Source organism: Oreochromis niloticus, linkage group LG13, assembly GCF_001858045.2.
Source record: "Oreochromis niloticus isolate F11D_XX linkage group LG13, O_niloticus_UMD_NMBU, whole genome shotgun sequence".
Lineage (NCBI taxonomy): Eukaryota > Metazoa > Chordata > Actinopteri > Cichliformes > Cichlidae > Oreochromis > Oreochromis niloticus.
Window position 1 is genome coordinate 5,987,972 of NC_031978.2, and position 20,476 is coordinate 6,008,447.

The 20,476-nt window shown below is 39.9% G+C and overlaps 1 protein-coding gene across 3 annotated transcripts; it reads right to left on the reverse strand.

Annotated features, from left to right (window-relative positions):
- Positions 1–246: 246 nt before the first annotated feature.
- On the reverse strand, positions 247–9,680 carry mcm8 (minichromosome maintenance 8 homologous recombination repair factor). 3 transcript variants are annotated; one of them, XM_019366869.2, is made up of 22 exons: positions 9,616–9,680; positions 8,635–8,933; positions 8,373–8,438; positions 8,167–8,249; positions 7,810–7,959; positions 7,558–7,655; positions 7,263–7,461; positions 7,038–7,123; positions 6,164–6,309; positions 5,872–5,952; positions 5,648–5,786; positions 5,307–5,337; positions 4,520–4,657; positions 4,288–4,348; positions 4,088–4,168; positions 3,567–3,762; positions 3,274–3,487; positions 2,970–3,179; positions 2,755–2,831; positions 1,776–1,965; positions 779–1,138; positions 247–666 (listed from the first exon to the last, which is right to left on the reverse strand). In XM_019366869.2, the coding sequence occupies exons 2-21, from the start codon at positions 8,924–8,926 to the stop codon at positions 1,046–1,048; spliced, it is 2,631 nt and encodes an 876-aa protein (XP_019222414.1). In that variant the 5' UTR covers positions 8,927–8,933; positions 9,616–9,680; the 3' UTR covers positions 247–666; positions 779–1,045. The 3 variants fall into 3 exon arrangements, with proteins under 3 accessions (XP_019222414.1, XP_019222413.1, XP_005473796.2); XM_019366868.2 differs by having other exon boundaries at positions 9,491–9,646; XM_005473739.3 differs by having other exon boundaries at positions 9,427–9,644.
- Between the last annotated feature and the right edge of the window lie 10,796 nt (positions 9,681–20,476).

The following is a 20,476-nucleotide window of genomic DNA, read 5'->3' on the forward strand; positions in this document are numbered from 1 at the left end:
GGTACATGATGTCGTAAAACCTACTTTCGTTCAGCGCTTTTAATTTAAAAAGAGAATCGCTTATTTAAATAAGTCTTGTATCAAGAGATAGAAAAATCAGATAATAGTCTGACTTGTCGTTATTAAATTGAAACAATTTCTTAAATAATAAGTAAAAATTTAGCGTATTATTCTTTTGAATTACAAATTAAAAGCATTTTTACTACCTCCCTTTTTGTAAAAACAAACCAACAACAAACAAAAGGCTGAGTGTTCCACATCATTTAATAAAGTGCACAGCAGACGGATAGGACGTAACCATAAAGGTAATTATGTTTAAGACAAAAATGAAAAGCAAATACTATACATCCAACAGGACACCCAATACTGAAGTCAATCTTTCAGAAAAAAGAAATTTTATAATACAATGGCAACTTATTATGAAACTATTATGGGTGGAGAGGGTTATATTAGTGCCTTCTCAAAAATTTAACCACAGACAAGCTTACATAAACATCATATACATATTATGTACATTCTTCTGTAGAAAAAACGGTAAGTAATCAGTTTTCTTTCATATTCAGTTTAGACAAAGTTGTGTAACTTAAAGGCAAAATGTGTAACTTTGCTTAAACTAAGGGTTGCCCAGTTCTGAAAACCTATCTTTATCTGGATTATGACTGAAATGTTTTTTTTTTTTTTTTTTTTTTTTTTTAATAATTTTCCCTTTATACAAAACAAAACAAAGATCAAAACAGAAACAATAAAAGAAAGAAAAAAAACCCCCCACTTTCCAAATGTTAAAACAATAAATTATATCAATCTCAAGTCTAACATTTCTCTGGTTAGTGGGAAGTCATCTTTACAGGAAGCGGTAAAGATCAGGTTTCAGTAGTTGTTTTTTTTTCTTTTTTAAATCAGCCTTGTTTTTGTTGTTTGTGGTTGTTGCCATCTCTTCAAATGGTTAAACTGCAGTCTCCATTTCTTTTCCTTTATACAGATCATGGTCCAATGAGCGACCTTTTGGTAAAGTCTGCAGGTTTGAGCCTGTGAAAGCTGTAAGAAGTCAGATTGTCTGCAGCTGGTACAGCTTGGGTCCTTTCTTCAGCAGAAAACCTTGTTCATTCAGGGAACTCAAGAGGCCTTCGAAATCCATCACCTAGAAAGAATTAATGATTGACTTAATATAATTTCCAGAATACACATTATACATTTAATGCAATTAAGCATATAGTTTTCATTCATGTTTAAGTATGAAATCACTAAGGTTTGTGGTGAGGAGAGGGAAGCCCACCTGTGTATAGTTACAAGATGCAAAGTATAAAAGTTTTTGGAAAATCTTCTCTATATAGGTACAAAGCTTTGTGTAAAAATCAAAAGTACTGTACACAATATCTGATCGATTTCAGTCAGTAAGGCACGATTACAGATGTGCTGTGTTTGATGAAACATTTGAAGTTGGAGTTTTATTTCATTTTGGGATAATCAAGAGTTAGAACCCTTGCTGATGTGGTCTACATGTTGGCTAAAGCAGTTTCTGTATACCTTTAAATCTTCCACATGCATTTCTAATGTTTTGTTTTTTACATTTTTATTCACAAAGAGCTTAAACAATTCAATACCTTTTTCCTATTTTCCTTTAATAAAGTTTTTGTATCGTGATGACATCCAAAGTAATTGCTCACAAATGGTGAGTGAACATTATTAATGTTTGTGCCTTTACCTTTATACTGTAAATCAGACACAGTGTTAACTTGACTCTTATTATTTATTATTTTAAATTTCAGTGCTTTCACCTTAACGTTCACTCTGTCGGCAATGGATCGAAGCGTCTGTACATCGAACTGCTTCTGACCGGTCCTCTGAGCGTGCTGGTGCAGTGCATTGACCAGTCGTTTTGCAGCACTGCGCTGACTCATACCAGACCCAAGCTGAGAGCGCTCAAAGTCCAGATTGCCGAGACCATCTGAATATGTGTTGGCCAGACTGAAAAACAAGAACCACAAAACAAAGGAGAGAGAAATTTATATGCAGGTGTGAGCAATTCAGACATATTAGTATGGATTTTCTGTGATATGAAAGTGTCATATAGTGGTATTCTTGCAATAGCAACACCATGCATTTACGTTCCCCAGTGAAACAAGTCCAAGCATGTCTGACTGCAAGAGCTGTGTTTCAGCCTCCTATTACAATTTAGTTCCTAGAAGGGGAGCCACTTCAACAACCTCCAACAAAAATATGCAAGAAAACTGTTCCTGCTAAAGGTGGAAACAACAAATGTGTGTGAGGCAAAAACACCATTGAGAACAACCAGACTGCAAAAGAGGATGAGCAGGTGGCGATGTGCAACTCAAGAGGAAACAAATGACTCAACTGAGCATTGCTAGCTCTGCTCCACATGACACTATTATGGATGGAGAGGGTTATATTAGTCCATATTGTCCATATGACAATAAGCAAACGGTGGATGCAAATTACTGATGCAGTAACATGGTGGAAAAGCTGGGCTTTAATCAGCTGGTTAAGAAGCGGAAGCCACGATATAAGAGGTACAAGTGTTGAGCAATGATTTTTTTTTACTTTTATGCTTAGCACCCTACTATTGTGCTATAATGCTGTTGCTCCTGGTACCTTGTAGCAATTGATCTATACTTCAAATTAGGTAATGTGTCATCAATGGCAGCAGCTAACTGGAAGGATAGAAAATGTCTTTCATTTTCTTACATTTATAAACGCTGCTGCCTGCAAGCTGTGAGCATCGATTGTTCGGCTTACCTGTGTTTCATGATCTCAACAACATCCTCAGCATCACTCTTAGTGGCTGTTTCTCTCAGCTCCAACTTGGCTCTTGCCTACACACAAACAGCTACCATGAGACACCAGCAGGAAACTGATCCCTTCTGTTCCCAAAAACTGAATTTTCACTTTGTGTATTCATCCATCAAATTTTGCCAGGTGTGTTGAGAGAATGCACCGCTATCCAAACCTACCTCAGTTAGTCTAATTAAAGACTCCAGCTGTCGTGTGGTGATTGGCGTGGCATCAGTAGGGTTTGCCTGAGCTCTCAGTGACAGGTAGAACTCCTGAAGGGTTTGTGCTGCTTCAGGAGAGAGTTTAGGATGGACATACTGACGAGCGTAGCTGATGTACTTTCTTATAAGGCATGTTGGAATGGGGTCTATAGTTTCACCTGCAGGGACCTAGAAAAATATGCACTTAATGCCTGAAAACAATTGCTTTTTTTGTGATATCATTGTGATCCGTGTGCACTGAGAACAGACAGCTCATCTTTACCTGCAAACGTTCGGACAGTGGCATGTCAGAGTGCTCTAATAGGATTGAGGTCTGTAATTCACTGTTATTTCTGGTAACTGTGGCACTGCTGGTTCTGCCTCTCCCTGACCTATTCGCCATGACATGCTCCGACAGCTGGCGGTCATGTGACTCATCTGGGATGTCCAGTAGCAGGAAGACAACATCAAAACGAGAGAGGAGAGCTGATCCCATTCTATACAGAACAAGAGTACACAAATGTAAATACAAGTCACACACTATACAATCTGCTGTATCCTCCATCTTTAACTTACTTCAGATTTTCAGAGACGGTTTTGCCTCTGTTGTAATGTCCTCCAACTGGGTTTGCAGCAGCCACAACTGAGGTTCTAGCAGGCAAAGAGGAAACTATACCAGCCTTGGCCAGACTCACAGATTGTTGCTCCATTGCTTCTAGCAGAGCCTGCTGCTGGTTCCCCATCTTGTCAAATTCATCAATGCAGCAAAGACCTAAAGAAACAAGTAAAAAAAGAAACACAAGCAACTAACTGTGACACATGCGAAGCAAAAAGATTCCCCTGCAGGGTGAAAGGCTTGTCTGATAACTTGAGCCTGGCAGACTAAGTAAAAGTAGTCAAAGCAGTGGAGGAATACTTTGTGGAAGATGCTGTGAAGTTTATAAAAAACAAACAATACTTTATACATGTTTTCTTAAGCAATACGGCTAGAGACCAAAGTGCAATTACCTCAAAGCCACTAGAACAGGTTGCAATGATTTATGTACACAGCACATAAAAATATGCTTAAAAACAAATGCATTTATTCTATTTCCCACCTTGATCTGCCAAAACCAAAGCACCGGCCTCCAGAGCATAATCGCCTGTTCCTGCATCTCGAGATAAACTTACTGTGAGTCCTAAAGAAAAACAGAAAAACTGTAAAGATCACATTGCTAACTTGACTATATTTAACCAAATACTTATTGACTACTGTATAACAAATTAGTTAAGAATTTTCTACTTTAACACATCGTACCTGTGGTGCTGGTACTGTTGCCACAAACATAGATGCCCCTGGGAGCCACGTTACACACTGCCTATGCAGAGTAAAAGACAAACGTAGAGCATAGTACTAGGTCGAAGAAGAACATATCACAGTTTCAAAAAGGAAACACACAGCACAGTCTGAGCTTATGAGTCACAAACATGGCACTGTTGACATGACTTTAGTATTCATTTCTCTACTCAAAGTGTCACTCAAGAGTTACCTGTAACATCTGACTCTTTCCCAGTCCGGGGTCTCCCACTATTAGGATGTGGGGGTCTGCTCTCACTGGAATGCTATTCTTGCCTGTTTGTTTCTGTCTGCCTCCAAACAAAACCAAAGCAAGGGCAGCTTTCACCAGCTGCAGAGACAAAAAGACACAAGAATTACAAGAGCCACAAGATTTTAGACTAAACTTTAGCATTGCAAGTAAGACCTCATTAGCAGCAGTGAAGCTGCAAAGAGTAGAGGTAGTTAAAGCAGATGAGTTTAAATGCCTCGGGTCAACCATCCGAAGCAATGGACAGAGTACAAGAGAGGCAAAGAAGAGAGTGCAGGCAGGGTGGAGTGGGTGGAGTCGGGTGTCAGGGCTGATTTGTGACAGAAGGATAGCTCAAGAGTGAAAGGCAAGGTTTACTAGTTGGTAGTGAAAACTACTTTTAAGTATAATGTATATGGTTTGAAGAGCATGACAAAGCAAGGCAGAGCCAAAAGGGTGCGGATTTTCATTGGGAGTGATTGGGAGGTTGAAATGGTTTGGACAGGGAAGAGACCGTAGATACACTGGATGGATACTGAATATGGAGCTACCAGGCAGGAGCAAAGGAGGAAGATTCATGGAGAAAGTTCATGAATATAGCGAAGGAGGACAAACAGATGGGATGACAGAGGATGATATTAGTGATAGGGTGAGATGGAGTTAGACGATCCGCTGATTTGAGCCCTGACGGGAAAGAAGTAGTAATTTCTAATGAAAAGCTTGTTAGTGTACTCAGTCTTGCGGAACTCACCAGATGGCCGTAGATGACAGGACACAAAGAGCTGTAAAAACAAGTGGACGCAATTAGTCAAAACATGTTGATTTGCAGTAGTAGCATGCCATCATCATCAAAAAGTACATTTTTGGATGACTGAAGAATTTTATATTTCTAAATCCTGACAAAAATAAAATAAATAATCAAGCTAACTTCATAGATAACTTGAGATTAAATTGTTAAAATTGACTCATCACCATACCATTCAAACTCCATTGTTTGGACAAAAATTAAATACATAGACACTGTGATAACTCTTAAAACAATACTACATGAAACTGGGTAGCTGCATTAAATGCAGTGGGTAATCATCTTACTGCACTATAAGTCGCAGCAAGTCAGGCTGTGACTGGATCTCCTGAATAGCATACAGTTCCTTCAGACTGAACTCTTCCCCACCACAGCGATCTTCAACTGTCCCGCTTGAACCTTGACCTCCCATCTTGGACTGCTTGCCTACATATTTAGAGAAAGTTCCAGTTCATTAAATAGTTAAGACTAAAGCCTATTAATATAAATGTGAAGATCTCAAAGAGAATACCTTTTGTATTGCTGACAGAAGTAGCTTCAATGTAGAGGAGGAACATACACTGATCCTTATTTCCTCTATAAGTGCCTGGACCTAAAAAACACAGTCAAACTATGTTTGATGTCTACGTAGGAGGGCACTTCTTCCAGCAAACTCCAACTTCAAAGGCTTAGAGTTTTTGTTGAATAAATGCTTGATTTAGTTGAGACATTTTTAATATTTCACTACATATTTCGAATTGGAGACTGCACCGGCATTTCTTTGGCTTAACTTTTCACAATGATCAGAATGTGTGTTTTTGTACCATCATTGCTAACTCTCACTATCCCTGTCACAGTAACAGTGTCTCCAGGCACACAGCTGTCACAGAGGTCAGAGGTCAGGTGACACTCCACTGTCCGTGGGATTCGTCCAGTCTCCCTCTGCTCTCCACTTATCAACTCCTGCACCCTGAAGTGGCACAAAATAACTCAAATTAAATTGATCAGGGATTCATGACAAAGGTTATTTGCATGAGATGTGACCTTTAAAGACAATACTTCATATCTGTGAACTGCTGATAAAGCACAATGTGCAAAGAACAAGTCCAGAGTGACACATAAAACCTACACACAGATGCACAGTAAAAGGTACACACTAAATAATACAAGCAAAAAAACAAAAAGTAAAATCCCTTAATATAAATGAATGATAACTTGCATACAAAGATTCTTCATGAATCAACTTAAAATTAAATGTAATTGACATGGGGTTAAGGCAGGTTTTAGATCTCACCCTGGGTCAACACACCTGAATCACATGATTAGCTAATAACCAGTCCTCTGGAGAACTTCAAGACATGTTGAGAAGGTAATTTATCCATTTAAATCAGCTGTGATGGATCAAGGACACATCTAAAACCTGCAGGGACACCGGCCCTCGTGGACTGAGATTGGGGACCCCTGGGTTAGGGTGATTATAATATGGACCGGCAACAGAGTAGTTTACGGACATGCTGTATATACCTCAAAAATACATGCAACAGAAAGGCTTTTCTTCGGAGGAGCTTTCATGTATTTTTACATGTACATTTAGATATCAGTACATGGCATCCTTTCCCGCTCTCAAATAACAACTGCAACAACCATTTTTGTTAGCTATGTCTTACTGTAGTTTTTCACTGTACATGATATACTCACTTGATGATCTGCCAGTCTACAGTCTGTGTAAGAGGAGAATTGCGGATGGGGATGAAGGTATGACTGCGACAGTCAGGCTTTCCGCACTAGGTTATAAAACACAAACAAGAGATGTGTGAATGCTGACAGGAAAGCCATATGCATGTATACATTATAACTTACAGCCTTTAAGTACAGGAAGAATGTTGCAGAAAAAAGTTAGCGTGTAAGTGTGCGTGTACATACTTTGGTAGGTGTAGTGTATTTCCCATGCTGCAGAGCCAGAGACAGTGTGGTCGAGCAGGTCCGACACCTGAAGGCCAACCTGGTGCATAGCGGTCTAATACTGCTCACTCTCACCACTGTTCCCTTCACACAAACTAGCCGGCCAAACACACTGGCACGTAACATCCGCAGTGGAGTCAGTGGCTCATAGTTATAGAGCCTGCGGGTGATTCACACAAATGCAGTCATCCTTATTCATTGTCATTCAAAGTGGCTGTCAGGAAAACAACTCATTATTCTTCACCGAATGAAATACCTCGCACTAATATGGGGAATATTGATGACTGGTGTAGCAACAGGAAACTCTTCCTCTTGCAGCTCAGCAGCTTGCTTCTGCAAATCCAGAGTCAAGACCTGAATGATGTGCAGAGAGTTTTCAGTCAGGGTTTGGGTTTTTAGAATTACAGAGACTTAGAATTTGGGCATTTGTTATAATATGAACATGTATCATTAAGATTGTAACATGCCGCTAGCATAAAATGTGTGGTAGGGTCTTTTGTGTGCGTACCTGGTGAATAGCCAATCCCAAACAGTTCAGCATCACCTCTGGTTGTTGTTTCAGTTGTGTGACTATGTCAGGAAGTGCGTGACGCACAGTTTTGTCTGCAATCAAGTCAGCATAATCAACCAGGACACTTCCCTGACGCTCAATTTCATCCTGTACACAAAAACAAAGGTCACTTTAAGTGACATGGAAACAGACAAAGAAAATAATACAGATGGATGAGAAATTAAAGGAAAAAAACCCATACTAAGTCTCTTATTAGGGTCTGATAGCTTGGCCACCAAGTAGTGCCACTGTGACAAATGGACAAATGATAACTCAAAGAGCCAGTGTGTTGTGCAGTGAGTTCGTCTGACGAACCTTGTCAAACAGATGAATCCTGAAAGTGAAATATTTCTCAAACACTTTGATCTTCTCCACATTAGGTCCACTCTCTATAAATCCTGGACATTAAAAGACATGGTGATTACAGGCACAGACAAAGACGCATTATCCTGACTATTAAATGTGACGTCTTTCTAAACTTATTGTAACAGTGTGACGGGGACCCATTAATGCACACATACCATCTGTGAAGTAGAGTGTCCATCCTTTGTACGGACACAATGCATCAAGAGTAGTCTGACAAAGGACTGAAGAGACAGTTGAGCAGTTGGTTATTTTGTTGCAGCTGTTCATTCCACACAACCACAAATGTGTGTTTTTTTTGTGTGTTTTTAGACATAGCAGTAACACTAATATGTAACATGTATTTTTCCAACAGAAAAATAAAAATATAGTTCTACTAATGGTTTCTTACAAAGTACACTGTTTGTGTCAGAAACTCACCTCTCTGCGCTCTGTAGGTATGGTTTCCTGCTCCACCTCTCCAACCTCCTCCTGATCCTCCTCTCCATGGTCTACCTCTCCATCCTCCACCCCCTCCTCTCCAGCCACCACCACTCCCTCGTCCTCTCCATCCGCCACCACCACCACCACTACCTCCTCCTCTCCATCCACCGCCGCCGCCACCACTTCCACTACCACCTCCTCTCCATCCACCGCCGCCGCCACCACTTCCACTCCCTCCTCCTCCTCTGCCTCCTCTAGAAGAGCCTCTCCTGGAATCCTGTCCACTCATTACTTTCCTAAGACAATGAAAGGAGGAACGAAAATAAGTGACAGTATTAACAAAACACTGAGCAGCTACATGTATTTTACCAGATAAACACACAAGCACAGCAGGCAGTGATACAATAGTTATCTGATACTACTGGAGGACCAATAGTGCTATCTAGGCACAGCGACAGGCATTGAGCTGAACTGAAAATATTTACTACAGCAAATGTTGAAATAGATATATGTGTTGATTGGCTCTACTTTTCATAAGATAAGATAAGATAAGATAAGATGACCTTTATTAGTCCCACAGGTGGGAAATTTGTTTTGTTACAGCAAAAGTGCAAAGTTATAGTCAACATTGCAGATTTAAGATCAACTTTAACATTTAAAAAAAACTGTTGGGTAACTTAACTGCCCTTCAGTTTTAAAAACCCTACAAGTCTAACTACACATTTCAGGTTACAAAGCTGCGGGCTAATGTTTCATGTAACGTAACGTTATCCTTATTAGCCAACTTACAACTACAATCACCGACTTTTTCCTACACGTTCCGTTCAAAAAGTGACAACAGGTATAAACACACCGTCTGCCTTTTCTTGAACAGAATGAGTAAAATAATCTCACAGTTTAAGAAAGTGCACAATATATTACTCCATTAACCAAAACTGTGTGTTTCGGTGTCACAAAATTCACGAAGACTGACATTACCAAACAAAAATTCCCTCCACGAAGAAGCTTCTTCTTCTTCTTCTAATATTATTTTGGCAGATATGCCTTTAAGGCGCTTTACTGCCCCCCAGAGGATAGCGAGACTACTACAGAATTCTTATTCGCCTGCAGGCTCCATACTCTGCATACTCTGAGCAGGAATTCAAATCCTGTCAGTTTCTCCAAAGATGTTTGATTTTACCGCGACACTATCCAGCTGTTAAAACGAGCAGATGTACGAGGTAAAGTGCAAACGGATTTCAGTATAAATAGAAACATTAGAACTTGTAACCTCAAAACTGGAAGACTGACTCCAACATCAGAGGTGTATGTCCAGAGTTTTCATTTCTAATCTTGTTCATAGAGGTCATTTCCACTGAAGACGTAAACATCTTCAGCTTTGGGGATTTGATACCTCCAGCTTAGCTTCCTGTTTTTTTGGTTAATGCTGCTGTATCCAAGCCATACATCTTAGCAGCTCTCACTACTATTTTGCAAGCTTTCCCTTTCTCTTGTGCTGCTATCATTCTATCTCAAATGACCCCTGACACTCACCTCCACCTACTCCACTTGCACTTCTTCTTCACCTCTCTTGTGGTGCGCTGTCTGGTGCTTTGGATGGTTGAGTCCAGGTTTTTAAACTCATCCACCTTCATTGTCTCTACTACTTGTAGCTTTACCTTTCACCATTCACACACATCTATTCTGTGTTGCTTCTACTGGCTTTCATTCACCTTCTCTCCTGAGCATATCTCCACCTGTCCAGGGCCCTTCAGCCTGCTCGCTACTCTCATTACAGATCACAAAGTCGCTAGTGACCTGCCTGACCTCAACTTTCAGCCTGTCGATCACCACCATGAAAAAAAAGAGAGCAGATAAGGACCTTGATGTAAACCCACCCTCTCCTTCAACCCATCAGTCACTCCTACCACATAACACAAAACAAAGCCCTCTGCCTCCATCTTCTGGACATTTTATGTCATTACATGAAATAGTAACTCATTTAAAGTTCAATTTAACATTATTGTACAAACAATCCATGTATACGTATTTTAGGGAGTTATTATAAAATTAGTAAAAAAAAGTCTTGAATCACCTTTTATTCAGACTTCAGTACATTTTGTAGTCTTTTTGTAACCTGTACAGTCATTGGTCGGGACTGGCAGATTTTGCAGAGTCAGAATCAGGATTCGAATGCATCGTTGTGCTAAGCATTTGCTCTTCAAAGATGAGCTCCATAGACTCTCTGTAGGCTCCTCTTATTGTGCTTGCCTTGTCTTTTCTTTCTATATTTATTGATTTCTATTATTATTATTGTTCACATGAGTGCACTTGTAATATGGCAATGCCAGAGTTGAAGAAAAATAGCAAGGAAAAAGGGGTAAAATAGGTAAAAATATGATAGCAAGAGGACAGAGCACAAGTGGGAAAATGCAATGGGTCTCCAACTGCTGCACCTGTAAGAAAACACATCCAAAGAAAAGCACCTGAAAAGTGAAGAAATACATGCACTAACCAACAGTCTTGTTGTGTTGTGTGTGTGTGTGTGTGTGTGTGTGTGTGTTGTGTTTGTGATGAAATACTTGATAATGAGGGTGTGAAGGCGCAACAACGCCCTCCAGGAGCCAGAGGCATAGAGAAAGACCCAGGGGACTCAGGCCATCTGCAGCCCAAGAGAGTACTAAAGACCCAAGGCCACACATCTCGATGACAACTGTGTGCACACACCATGGAGGGATGCCCCAGGCAGAGCCCCCGCGGCCAAAGGTCAAGATCCCCAGAGAGTATACTGGATTTCACAAGAACTGCACTGCAAATCAGCAGCAACAGGTCTTTGGTTCAGTTTTGATTTAAATGGTTTTGGTTCGGAAAAGTACCATCGGATTTTGATCTGCAATGCAGTGGCACCTGGAAAGTGTCTGATTACCAGGGGCCACATTTTTCAACATTACAATGATCCCAAACACACTGCCAATGCACTAAAAGCATACCTGGACAGAAAAGCACACAATAAAACACTCAGTCATGGATTGGCCAACATTATTAAAACAGTGTGGAATCATCTAGACAACTGACAACACAACAAAAATCAGCCAACATCCAAAGAACCTTGTGGTGTCCTTCACGAAGTCTGGATAACTATTCCTGAAGCCACTTAAATGAGCTTTGCCTAAAGGAGTTCAGGCTGTGTCAAATGTGTTAAAGAATAAAGGTGGACATATCAAATATTGACTGCCAAGCTTGTTTTTGTCATTTATGCTGCATTTGTATGTATGATTACAGCTGTATATTTCAGTAAACATCTGAATCCATCTCTTATTTTCCTAGAAAAATATAAAGAAATGAAGAGTGGTTCAAGCCTTTTTGCACACTTATTTTTTTTTTTACCAAAAGTAAAATAAACATGTTTGCTTTAAGTGTGTCTTCACACAGACACAGCAAATTCAAACTCAGATGGTTTGAATAATTGTACCATTTAACCCAAAGAGAGATGTTTTTATGTGTGTGATTTTCCATGTACCTTCATAAAATCACATATTTGCATTTCAAAACCTGAGAGGACCTCTGTGAATGGAAATTTATTCAAGATTAGTGAGATTTCACAGCTGAACTAGAAAAATGCAGATCCATCCAAACATCCATGCCAAAAAGAGGGGTAGATGCTTGGCCAAAAACAAGAAGCAAAATGTAGTTTAGAAAGTGACCAGAAAGTGCATTCTTAAACTAAAAGTGGTCCACAGAACAAAAACTGTTTGAAAGCACACACTTTCTCTCTCTCTCTCACACACACCATCTCAAGGGAGTGGTTTTAAGGGGATAGAAAGACAGAATGAACAAGGGGAAAAATCAATACCTGAAGTACTGTGGCCTGGAGTAGTTAGCGGTAATAGCAGAGGGCTGAGAGGGATGGAGACACACACTCACTCACACACAACCTCACACTCACACACAAACACACACACATACAGTAAAGGGAGACAGATTGTGAAACAGGTTGCTGCAGGTTGTTGCTAAGGTCAGAAACAACTCTTGTCAGGGCAGCAGACAAAGAAATAAAGACAGAGGGGGAGATATGTCCTCTAATTCTCTCCTATCATTATCCTCATGGCACTGATAAATGAAATAAGGCTTTTTCCTCCGTGTGTGTGCCTTTGTGATGATAACAGGTCTTTTGTGGAGAGAGATGTAGAAACTGAAGTGCCGGGAGAGAGCTGAAGCACCAGCAGTCGCCGCAGAGAGATGAATGTGCGGACTGCTCCTCTCGGCAAGGTATTTAATCTCTACTTGATCAATCAACAGCAAATCAATGCGAATTCACGGCTATTTGGCAAACAAGGTGAAATCATTTTTCAGCAAAGTTTGTTTTTCAGCCAGACTCGAGAGTTAAGTAGGCGATGAGTCACCGCCGCTGGGTTGTGACATGACAACAATATCTACAGCCTATGTTTAAAATGAGTCTGGGTGTCAGGAGAGAAAGATTTCATTACTTATGGATGTGTTAGGGACGGGACAAGATGGCATAAAGTCAAACTGAGTTATTTTCACAGCAGCAATCCCCTATTTGGATGCTCTGCTTCTATGCTCAGCCATTTGCAGACTCTTCCTCTCGATGATTCAATCAGTTTCTCACCTGGAGTTTGAGTTTGCCACAGTGCTAACCCACAGAGTAACCATAATTTATTTTTTCCCTCAATACAATGTCCCCATTGACATATAGGGCAATGATTTATATCAGATATACAATTTTGTTATGTTCCAAATGTCTTGTTTGCTGCGTCTGCAGCCATCAGATCAGCAATAGATCAGCACTAAAGTGTTCAGGTTTACAAGCACCATAATCTCTGGTGGCCACAAGCTAGTGGAGAAAAACAAATAAAAAGGTGCAAAGATCGAAATACACATTAAATGTATGCTTTGGTAACATTGGATGCTTTGTCTTTTTGGATCACATATGAATTTTTCTTTGTCTTCTTTACAAGACACTTGATATTAGCTGCTTATAAACGTTTAGATGATATAATTTTAGTTTTTGCTGCTTTTTTTCACAGTAGAAAAGACTTTCACTCGTTTTGATGTTTGGTGATAAGTCATACTTTATGGTGAGAAAACTCTCCTAAGTATAATATCCCAGGTTCAGTGGGTGCAATATGGCTCCCCTTGAGGACTGTATTACAGACTGATCAATCGTGGCTCCAGGAGACCAGCATGACTCAATGAGTACAGGCAGGTGGCCATCACCTTTTTGCTGCAAAGAAAAATTGGGTTGTCAAACCATCATTCTCCCTATTTTGCAGAAAGTACTGGGTGTGGAAGCTCACTGGGAGAAATGGTTGGAGGTTTCACAGAAAACACAGTTGCACATAGTTTAACACTGAGAAAAAAGTAACGGTTTTAGTGAAACAACAGTAGTATTGTTTAAATAGTGAAAGCCAAGAAAAGTTTGTTTTTAAACTTTTAGCTCTAAAATGAGGATGTGTTGCAGTGAAAAACAGAACATTATTGTTCCTGTGAGATATTTCTCAGTACTTGCATATAGCTTAGCAGTTAGCTGAGCAGAGCAGTTATGAAGGAAAAACCCTGCAAACTCTGGCATGCATGGCATAAATTCTTCTGAGATGTTAGAGATTTCATTGAAACAGCAGACAGTTTTATGCTTATCAGGACTTCAATTTGGCTTTAAATTAAATTATTAAAAGATTAAAAAAACCATCCTTATTCATGTCGTACTATACCAGCTCTGCAGCCCTTCAGTTTAGCCCCTGCTTGACAGCATTAGCTTCCAGCTCTTTAAGGTCCACCTTTGTAAAAGGCAACTTTCTTTGAACTGGCAGGAGTTGTGGAAGCCTGCAGAGGAAAAGTACTCAAAATCTGTGAGCAACGCATTAAACATTTGAATACGTTTAACCAACAGTGAGGGAGAGCAGCACATACACTGTGCAAAAACAAAGATTAGAGTAGGATGTTTTTGTTTGACAATATCTTTATTATTTTCTTAATGTATTGCACATCCACAATTTTACTCTGTAAATCACATCGACTTTTTTTTTCTGAATGTCTACATGACCCTGTCAGTAAAGTGTATGCATGTTAATTGGCCTTTGTGATGTCACTCATAAACAAAAGATTTGAACAGCAGTTTGATGGGACTTTTGTGTTTGTGTTATGAAGGATATCCACTCTTATTGATATATCAAAGAGCATGAAAACCTGAGCCTGAGAACACTGTCTGAAGTCTGAGCCTATGACTCACAGCAAATACTTGCACATATAGTGACCTTATTTTCTTCCGTCTTTAGCCATGACCTTTTACAGGTACAGAATCAACTCTTTTCCACAAGGTTTAGGTGTGTTTTGGGGAATTTTGGAGGTCAAAAACTAATGTTGGACAAGAGATCCTGGTTTGCAGTCTCTGTTCTAATTCAGCCCAAAGTGTTCTATCAGGTTGAGTTTTGAGCATTAAGAGTTTTTTTCACTGGAACTAAGGAGCCAAGCCCAATTCCTGAACATCAACCCCCTCCACCCCTCTCCACCCTATCCACTACACTTGGCACAAAGCAGTCAGACAAGTACCGTTCTCCTGGCAACCTCCAAACCAACTCACCAGACAGAAAATTGTGATTCATCACTCCAGAGAACTTGAATCCACTGCTCTTGAGTCCAAGGGCTGCATGCTTTACACCACTGCATCCAATGCTTTGCATTGCGCTTGGTGATGTAAGGCTTGGATGCGGTTGCTCTGCTGTGAAACCCATTCCATGAAGCTCAGATCTTACCTAATCTGAAGGCCACATGAGGTTTGGAGGTCTGTAGTGATTGATTCTGCAGAAAGTTGATGACCTCTGTGCACTTTGGCCCTGGGCATCCACTAATAATGCCACTAACAGTTGACTGTGGAATATTTAGTAGCAAGGAAATTACACAACTGGACTAGTTGCATCCTATGACGGTGCCACGCTGGAATTCACTGAACTCCTGAAAGTGACCCACTCTTTCACAAGTGAATGTAGAAGCAGTCTGCATGTCTAGGGTCTTGATTTTATAAACCTGTGGCCACTGAAGTGATTGGAACACCTAAATTCAACACTTTTCACAATATAGTGTGAGTAAAATAGATTCACTTTAAAGTTTATGTAAAATTCATGTAAAATTTTAATTTGCCAATCTCCTTATACAATGAAGGAAAGGGAATGCTTGTATATACGGCACTTCAATAAGCACTGAAGATGAAGGCACACTGGATGTGAGCTCTAATTTACAGGAGCTTTAGTCTTGGTAGCCTTTTGGTAGCCAAACGTTAACACTTTCATTTGTCATATAAACAGAGAGAAAGCATTACAGTCATGTGGAAAAGAAAGAAAGTTTTCGCAGGACTCTATGCAGTCCAGTGAAAAACCTAAGCACACCCTTACTGCTTCCATTGGAATAAAATGGGTAAGCAGTAGCCAAGTGTTGCTAATCACATTCACTTGGTTAATTGATCAAATTGAGCAAATGCGACCATATCAATAAATGCAGAAGTTGTATCAGTTTACTGGTCTAGAGCATTCAGCTGTGTGTTAAACGAATGCCACAATCTTCCCAGTTGTGGCTGTCCCAGCAATTTCACCCCAAGGTCAGACCGTGCAATGCTCAGGGAAATACCCAAGAGCTACACCTCACACTCTCAGGCTTCAGTTAGCATGTTAAGCATTAAAGCTCATGACAGCAAAACTGGAAAAAGACTGAAGTTTTGCTTGTGTGAAAGTGTTTCCAGGAGAAAGATTCTTCTTTCTAAGAAGAAGATGGCAGCATGACTTCAGTTTGCAAATTTGCATCTCAATAAAACCTCAAGACTTCTGGAAAAACACACTTTGAAAAAACAAAAGCAAAGTGGAGATGTTTCTCATAATGCATTTCATATTGGTGGCACAAAGACCTCCTACCAGCTGCCATGCACAGTGGTGGAGGGGTGATGTTTTGAGCTTGTTTTGCAGCCACAGGATCTGGGTACGTTGCAGCTATTGAGTTTATAATAAACTCTGCATGCCAAACTAATTAGAGTCAACTACAAGTCTGAAAGCTAAAGCTTAGACAGTCTTGTTTCCTGTTTTACTTTGATAGTCTGCGTCTTATGTCAGTGTATCCTGCTTTGCTTCCTGTGTCTCATTAGTCAGATTATCCCCAGCTGTGCTTCCCTCCTGTTTCTCATTCCCTCGTCGCTCTCTCATGTATTTAAGCCCTGTTTTTCCCTTTGTCTGTTGTTGTGTTGTACCTCATCAGTGCTGTGTTTCCGCTGTGTTTCTGTAGTTCCAATTTTTTTTTTTTGTTTGTTTCTTGTTTTCCAGTTTTCTGAGTCCTTAGTTCTGCTGGCTTCTAGTTATTGTGCATCGTTCCTTATTTCCTGTAATGTGAGTTTTTCACAGCACAATAAAAGCTGCCTCATTTAGTTCATGTCCTTCAAGTCCTGCATATGGGTCCAGTCTCCTGCCTGCCACACAGCAAACGTGACAGGTAGGTCAGAAAATCTATAACCGAATGACTGAAAAAGATAAAAGAATCAAGAAACTGACTGAACCTGATTGAAATGCTCTGATGACCTTAAGAGCGTTGTGCATAAACAAATACCCACAAATTTCAATGAATTACAGCAATACTGTAAAGAAGAATGGGTCAAAATTCCCGTACAAAGATATGAGAGACTTTTAAAGTCATATACAAAACAATTGTTTCTACAAGTTTATGATGGGATGCAATTGGTATTTCATAGGACTGTATATTCCCACTAATCAAAGTCTATAATGCAGCATGAGCTCAGCTCACAAGGTAACATCAGCTCAGTGCAAAAGTAGAATTGGAGTTCAGAGCAGTGTGAAGACATACACAAGATTTACATGACTGCATTTACTGGGCTTCCTTGCAGTGATGAACCCACAGAGAATTGTCACTTATTGCAGTTTCCCCCAGCCTCTCCTCTAAGTGTGTTTTTACAGCCCACAGCTTAAGTGTTTTATTTGATCAGTGTTGTTTCCAAAAAAGAACAAAAGGGGTAAAAACCAGACCATAGCAGCACACCAAATGATATGCACAAAAGGTTGGCAAACAGAAGAAACATACCTGTAATAGGAGCCAGCTATGAGCATAAAAAAGCCAAAATAGCAGACTTCGAGATACAGGTAGTTATGCAAAAACTCTTCTTGCTCTCTGCTTGCTGAATGTGTTAATAGGGCACTGTGAGAATCAGTGATGACTCCTGGGCCAGGCAGAGCCCTCGAGGTGAGAACTAAGAAATAGGGATGGAGGGTGAGGCACAGAGACGAAAACTATCTGGCATGTTCAGCAGGAAGACATTCATAGATGTGCAGAGTTTTCTTTTATGCTTTAGTATCCATATAGAAAAAAGTACACTTGTAAATAAGATGCATTTAAGTTGCTGAGTGTCCTTTCCATATTTTCTTACTGTTTTTAAAATTAAACTTGGTGAGTAGTTTAATCATTCCTGTTTTAATATTAATTTTCTGAACTGTTACTTGGATGATGGGTAATCATCATGAACACTGCACAAAAACAAAACTGAGGACGAGTCAAACAGCTATCCCAAGTAAACGGAAGAAGAGAAATCACTCCACACTGCCACCAAAATAAACACATTTACAATTAAATGTCAAATAACCACCAAACAAACAAATATCCACAAGCACACACTAAACATAAACCCACCCACAAAAAGTCTGGAAAAAGCCACTCTGGCAATTTGCTACCATGCCCTGCTGACACTTCAGTCTTCTCTGCAGGCCACCAGACTACAATTACAGATGGGGGGCATTTCAGCTGTTATCTGAGAGTAACATATGCATGAAGACACCAGCAGAGACTCTGAAACACAGAAAATGAAATTTGTCTCTCAAGGTCTCTTCAGAGAAAAGAGCAACACCTCTTTTCTGAGCTTCGGTCTGATGGGAATGTCAAGGATTGCGCAAACTGCTTTTCTTTTTGCTTTCCCCACAGACCTCTGCAATTTGAAAACAAAATTACTCTGACACTTCTTTGCTCTCTACTTTTCTTTCCATGCCTGTTTGAAAAAGAGGCACATAATAATTGCTGCTTTTTACTCTAAGGAGCAAAAAATAAAAAGAGCAATTAATGACCTTGGTGACCTTGCTCCAACTCCTGTCTGTCTTTTTGTCTCTCACAGGCCAAAGAATATGTCACTTCTATCCAGCCTCTATTTTGCATTTTTCCTTTTACCATTCATCCATTTCATTACTCTGAGACACAAACTGTGCGTGTGCAGGCTCACACCAATGCACATGCATAAAATACACTACAAGGCACCCATCTAGATGCATAAACAGAAAAAGAAGCGCTTTTGGAGAAAATTGGATGCGTAACATGGCTATGAAAAGACAGTAATATTCCAGTTAAACCTCTTTATTGACAAGCTCAGTGAGACTGTGTGTGCCTGTGTGTTTTATGGCTTCATATTAGCTCTAAACCCCATCGGGTCTGTTTCTTCATCTCAACTAATTTGTGTTTTTAGTGCAGGCTAATGGACTATTATGAAGTGCAGACACATAAACTGCATACAGTTGCAGCGTGCGTATATGTGGGTGGTTCAGAGGGTGTGTGTTTGCATGTGCCAACTTAGCAAGAGAGTTTCTCTCAGATGATCAATTTCAAGTGGTGAGGATAGATTGGATTTAACTTTATACGTGAACCTTGCTTCTGTTAATCTCATTCAATTAGATTTTTACATTTCCCAAGACACAGTAATTAGCTCACAATAAAGTGCCACTTTACAAGACCCTGATTACAACTGTAGAGCTGGAATTAAATGTTCAATTAACATTACGCTGCACTGATTTCATAGGGAAATGTAAACATGTTACTCATGGTAATGGTTGTCTATTAAAAAGTTTGAAATTTGGTAATGATTTCACTTCATTGCAAGGTTTGAACAATGCCAATCGTTACCTCTCATGGTCACTAATTAAGAGCTTAATAAGTACAAACAGTAATGGAAAAAATACAATTTGCGGTTCAAAGGTTTACGTGTCTCATTAGTTTAAGGAGACTTATTTGCTCTGTAGAGGCATTCGCTGTCATGAGACTACAGGAATGCAAGGTTTTTGATCAAGAAAGAGCACATAAGGATTGTATTTGTATTCTTGTTTGCATAAGCCTTGGCACGCTGCTTTTTGAACACAATATAACAAGGCTCTGACACTTTTTCTCCAAGTGGTTAGGCAAGGACAAGTTTACTGGGGCCCCAACACATCACACACAGGAACTGCCATCAAAACTCATGCCATGACAGTTCTGGCAGACCGTTTTTGTGCTGATGTTAATGCCAGAGGAGATCTGAAACTCTGCAGTTACTGAGTCAGGAGAATGTTGGCATTTCCTGCCTGAGCTACTGTTGCTTCTAAATGCAATACCACTTACAGTTGATCATACTTTTACTTTCAGTATCATCAGTCACAAAAGCATATGTGATGCAGGAGAGCCCATTATATTAAATATTATTTGGCACTGGAAAATCACAAACAGACAATCAATTGTATGTTAAGTACACATCAAAAGAAGACCCAGACTGTCACCCTCAGATGAAAAGGTCTTTGTTGAGAAACAACCCAGCAACAACCAACTAATGCTGAGTAAGAAAGAGGCTCCTGCTTTAAAATCAAAACTTTCAAGCTCAACTGATATTTGGAACTTTCCAGGTGGGCAAATCAAATGCTTCCTGGAGAGGTATTTTGGTCTGACGAGACAAAGATTGAGGTATTTGGCCAGAACAAGAAGAGGCCAAATACCTCAATCTTTGTCTCTTTCAAAGAACACTTGAGCAGCTCTCCAACATGGTACAGGTAGCATCGTGCTCTGA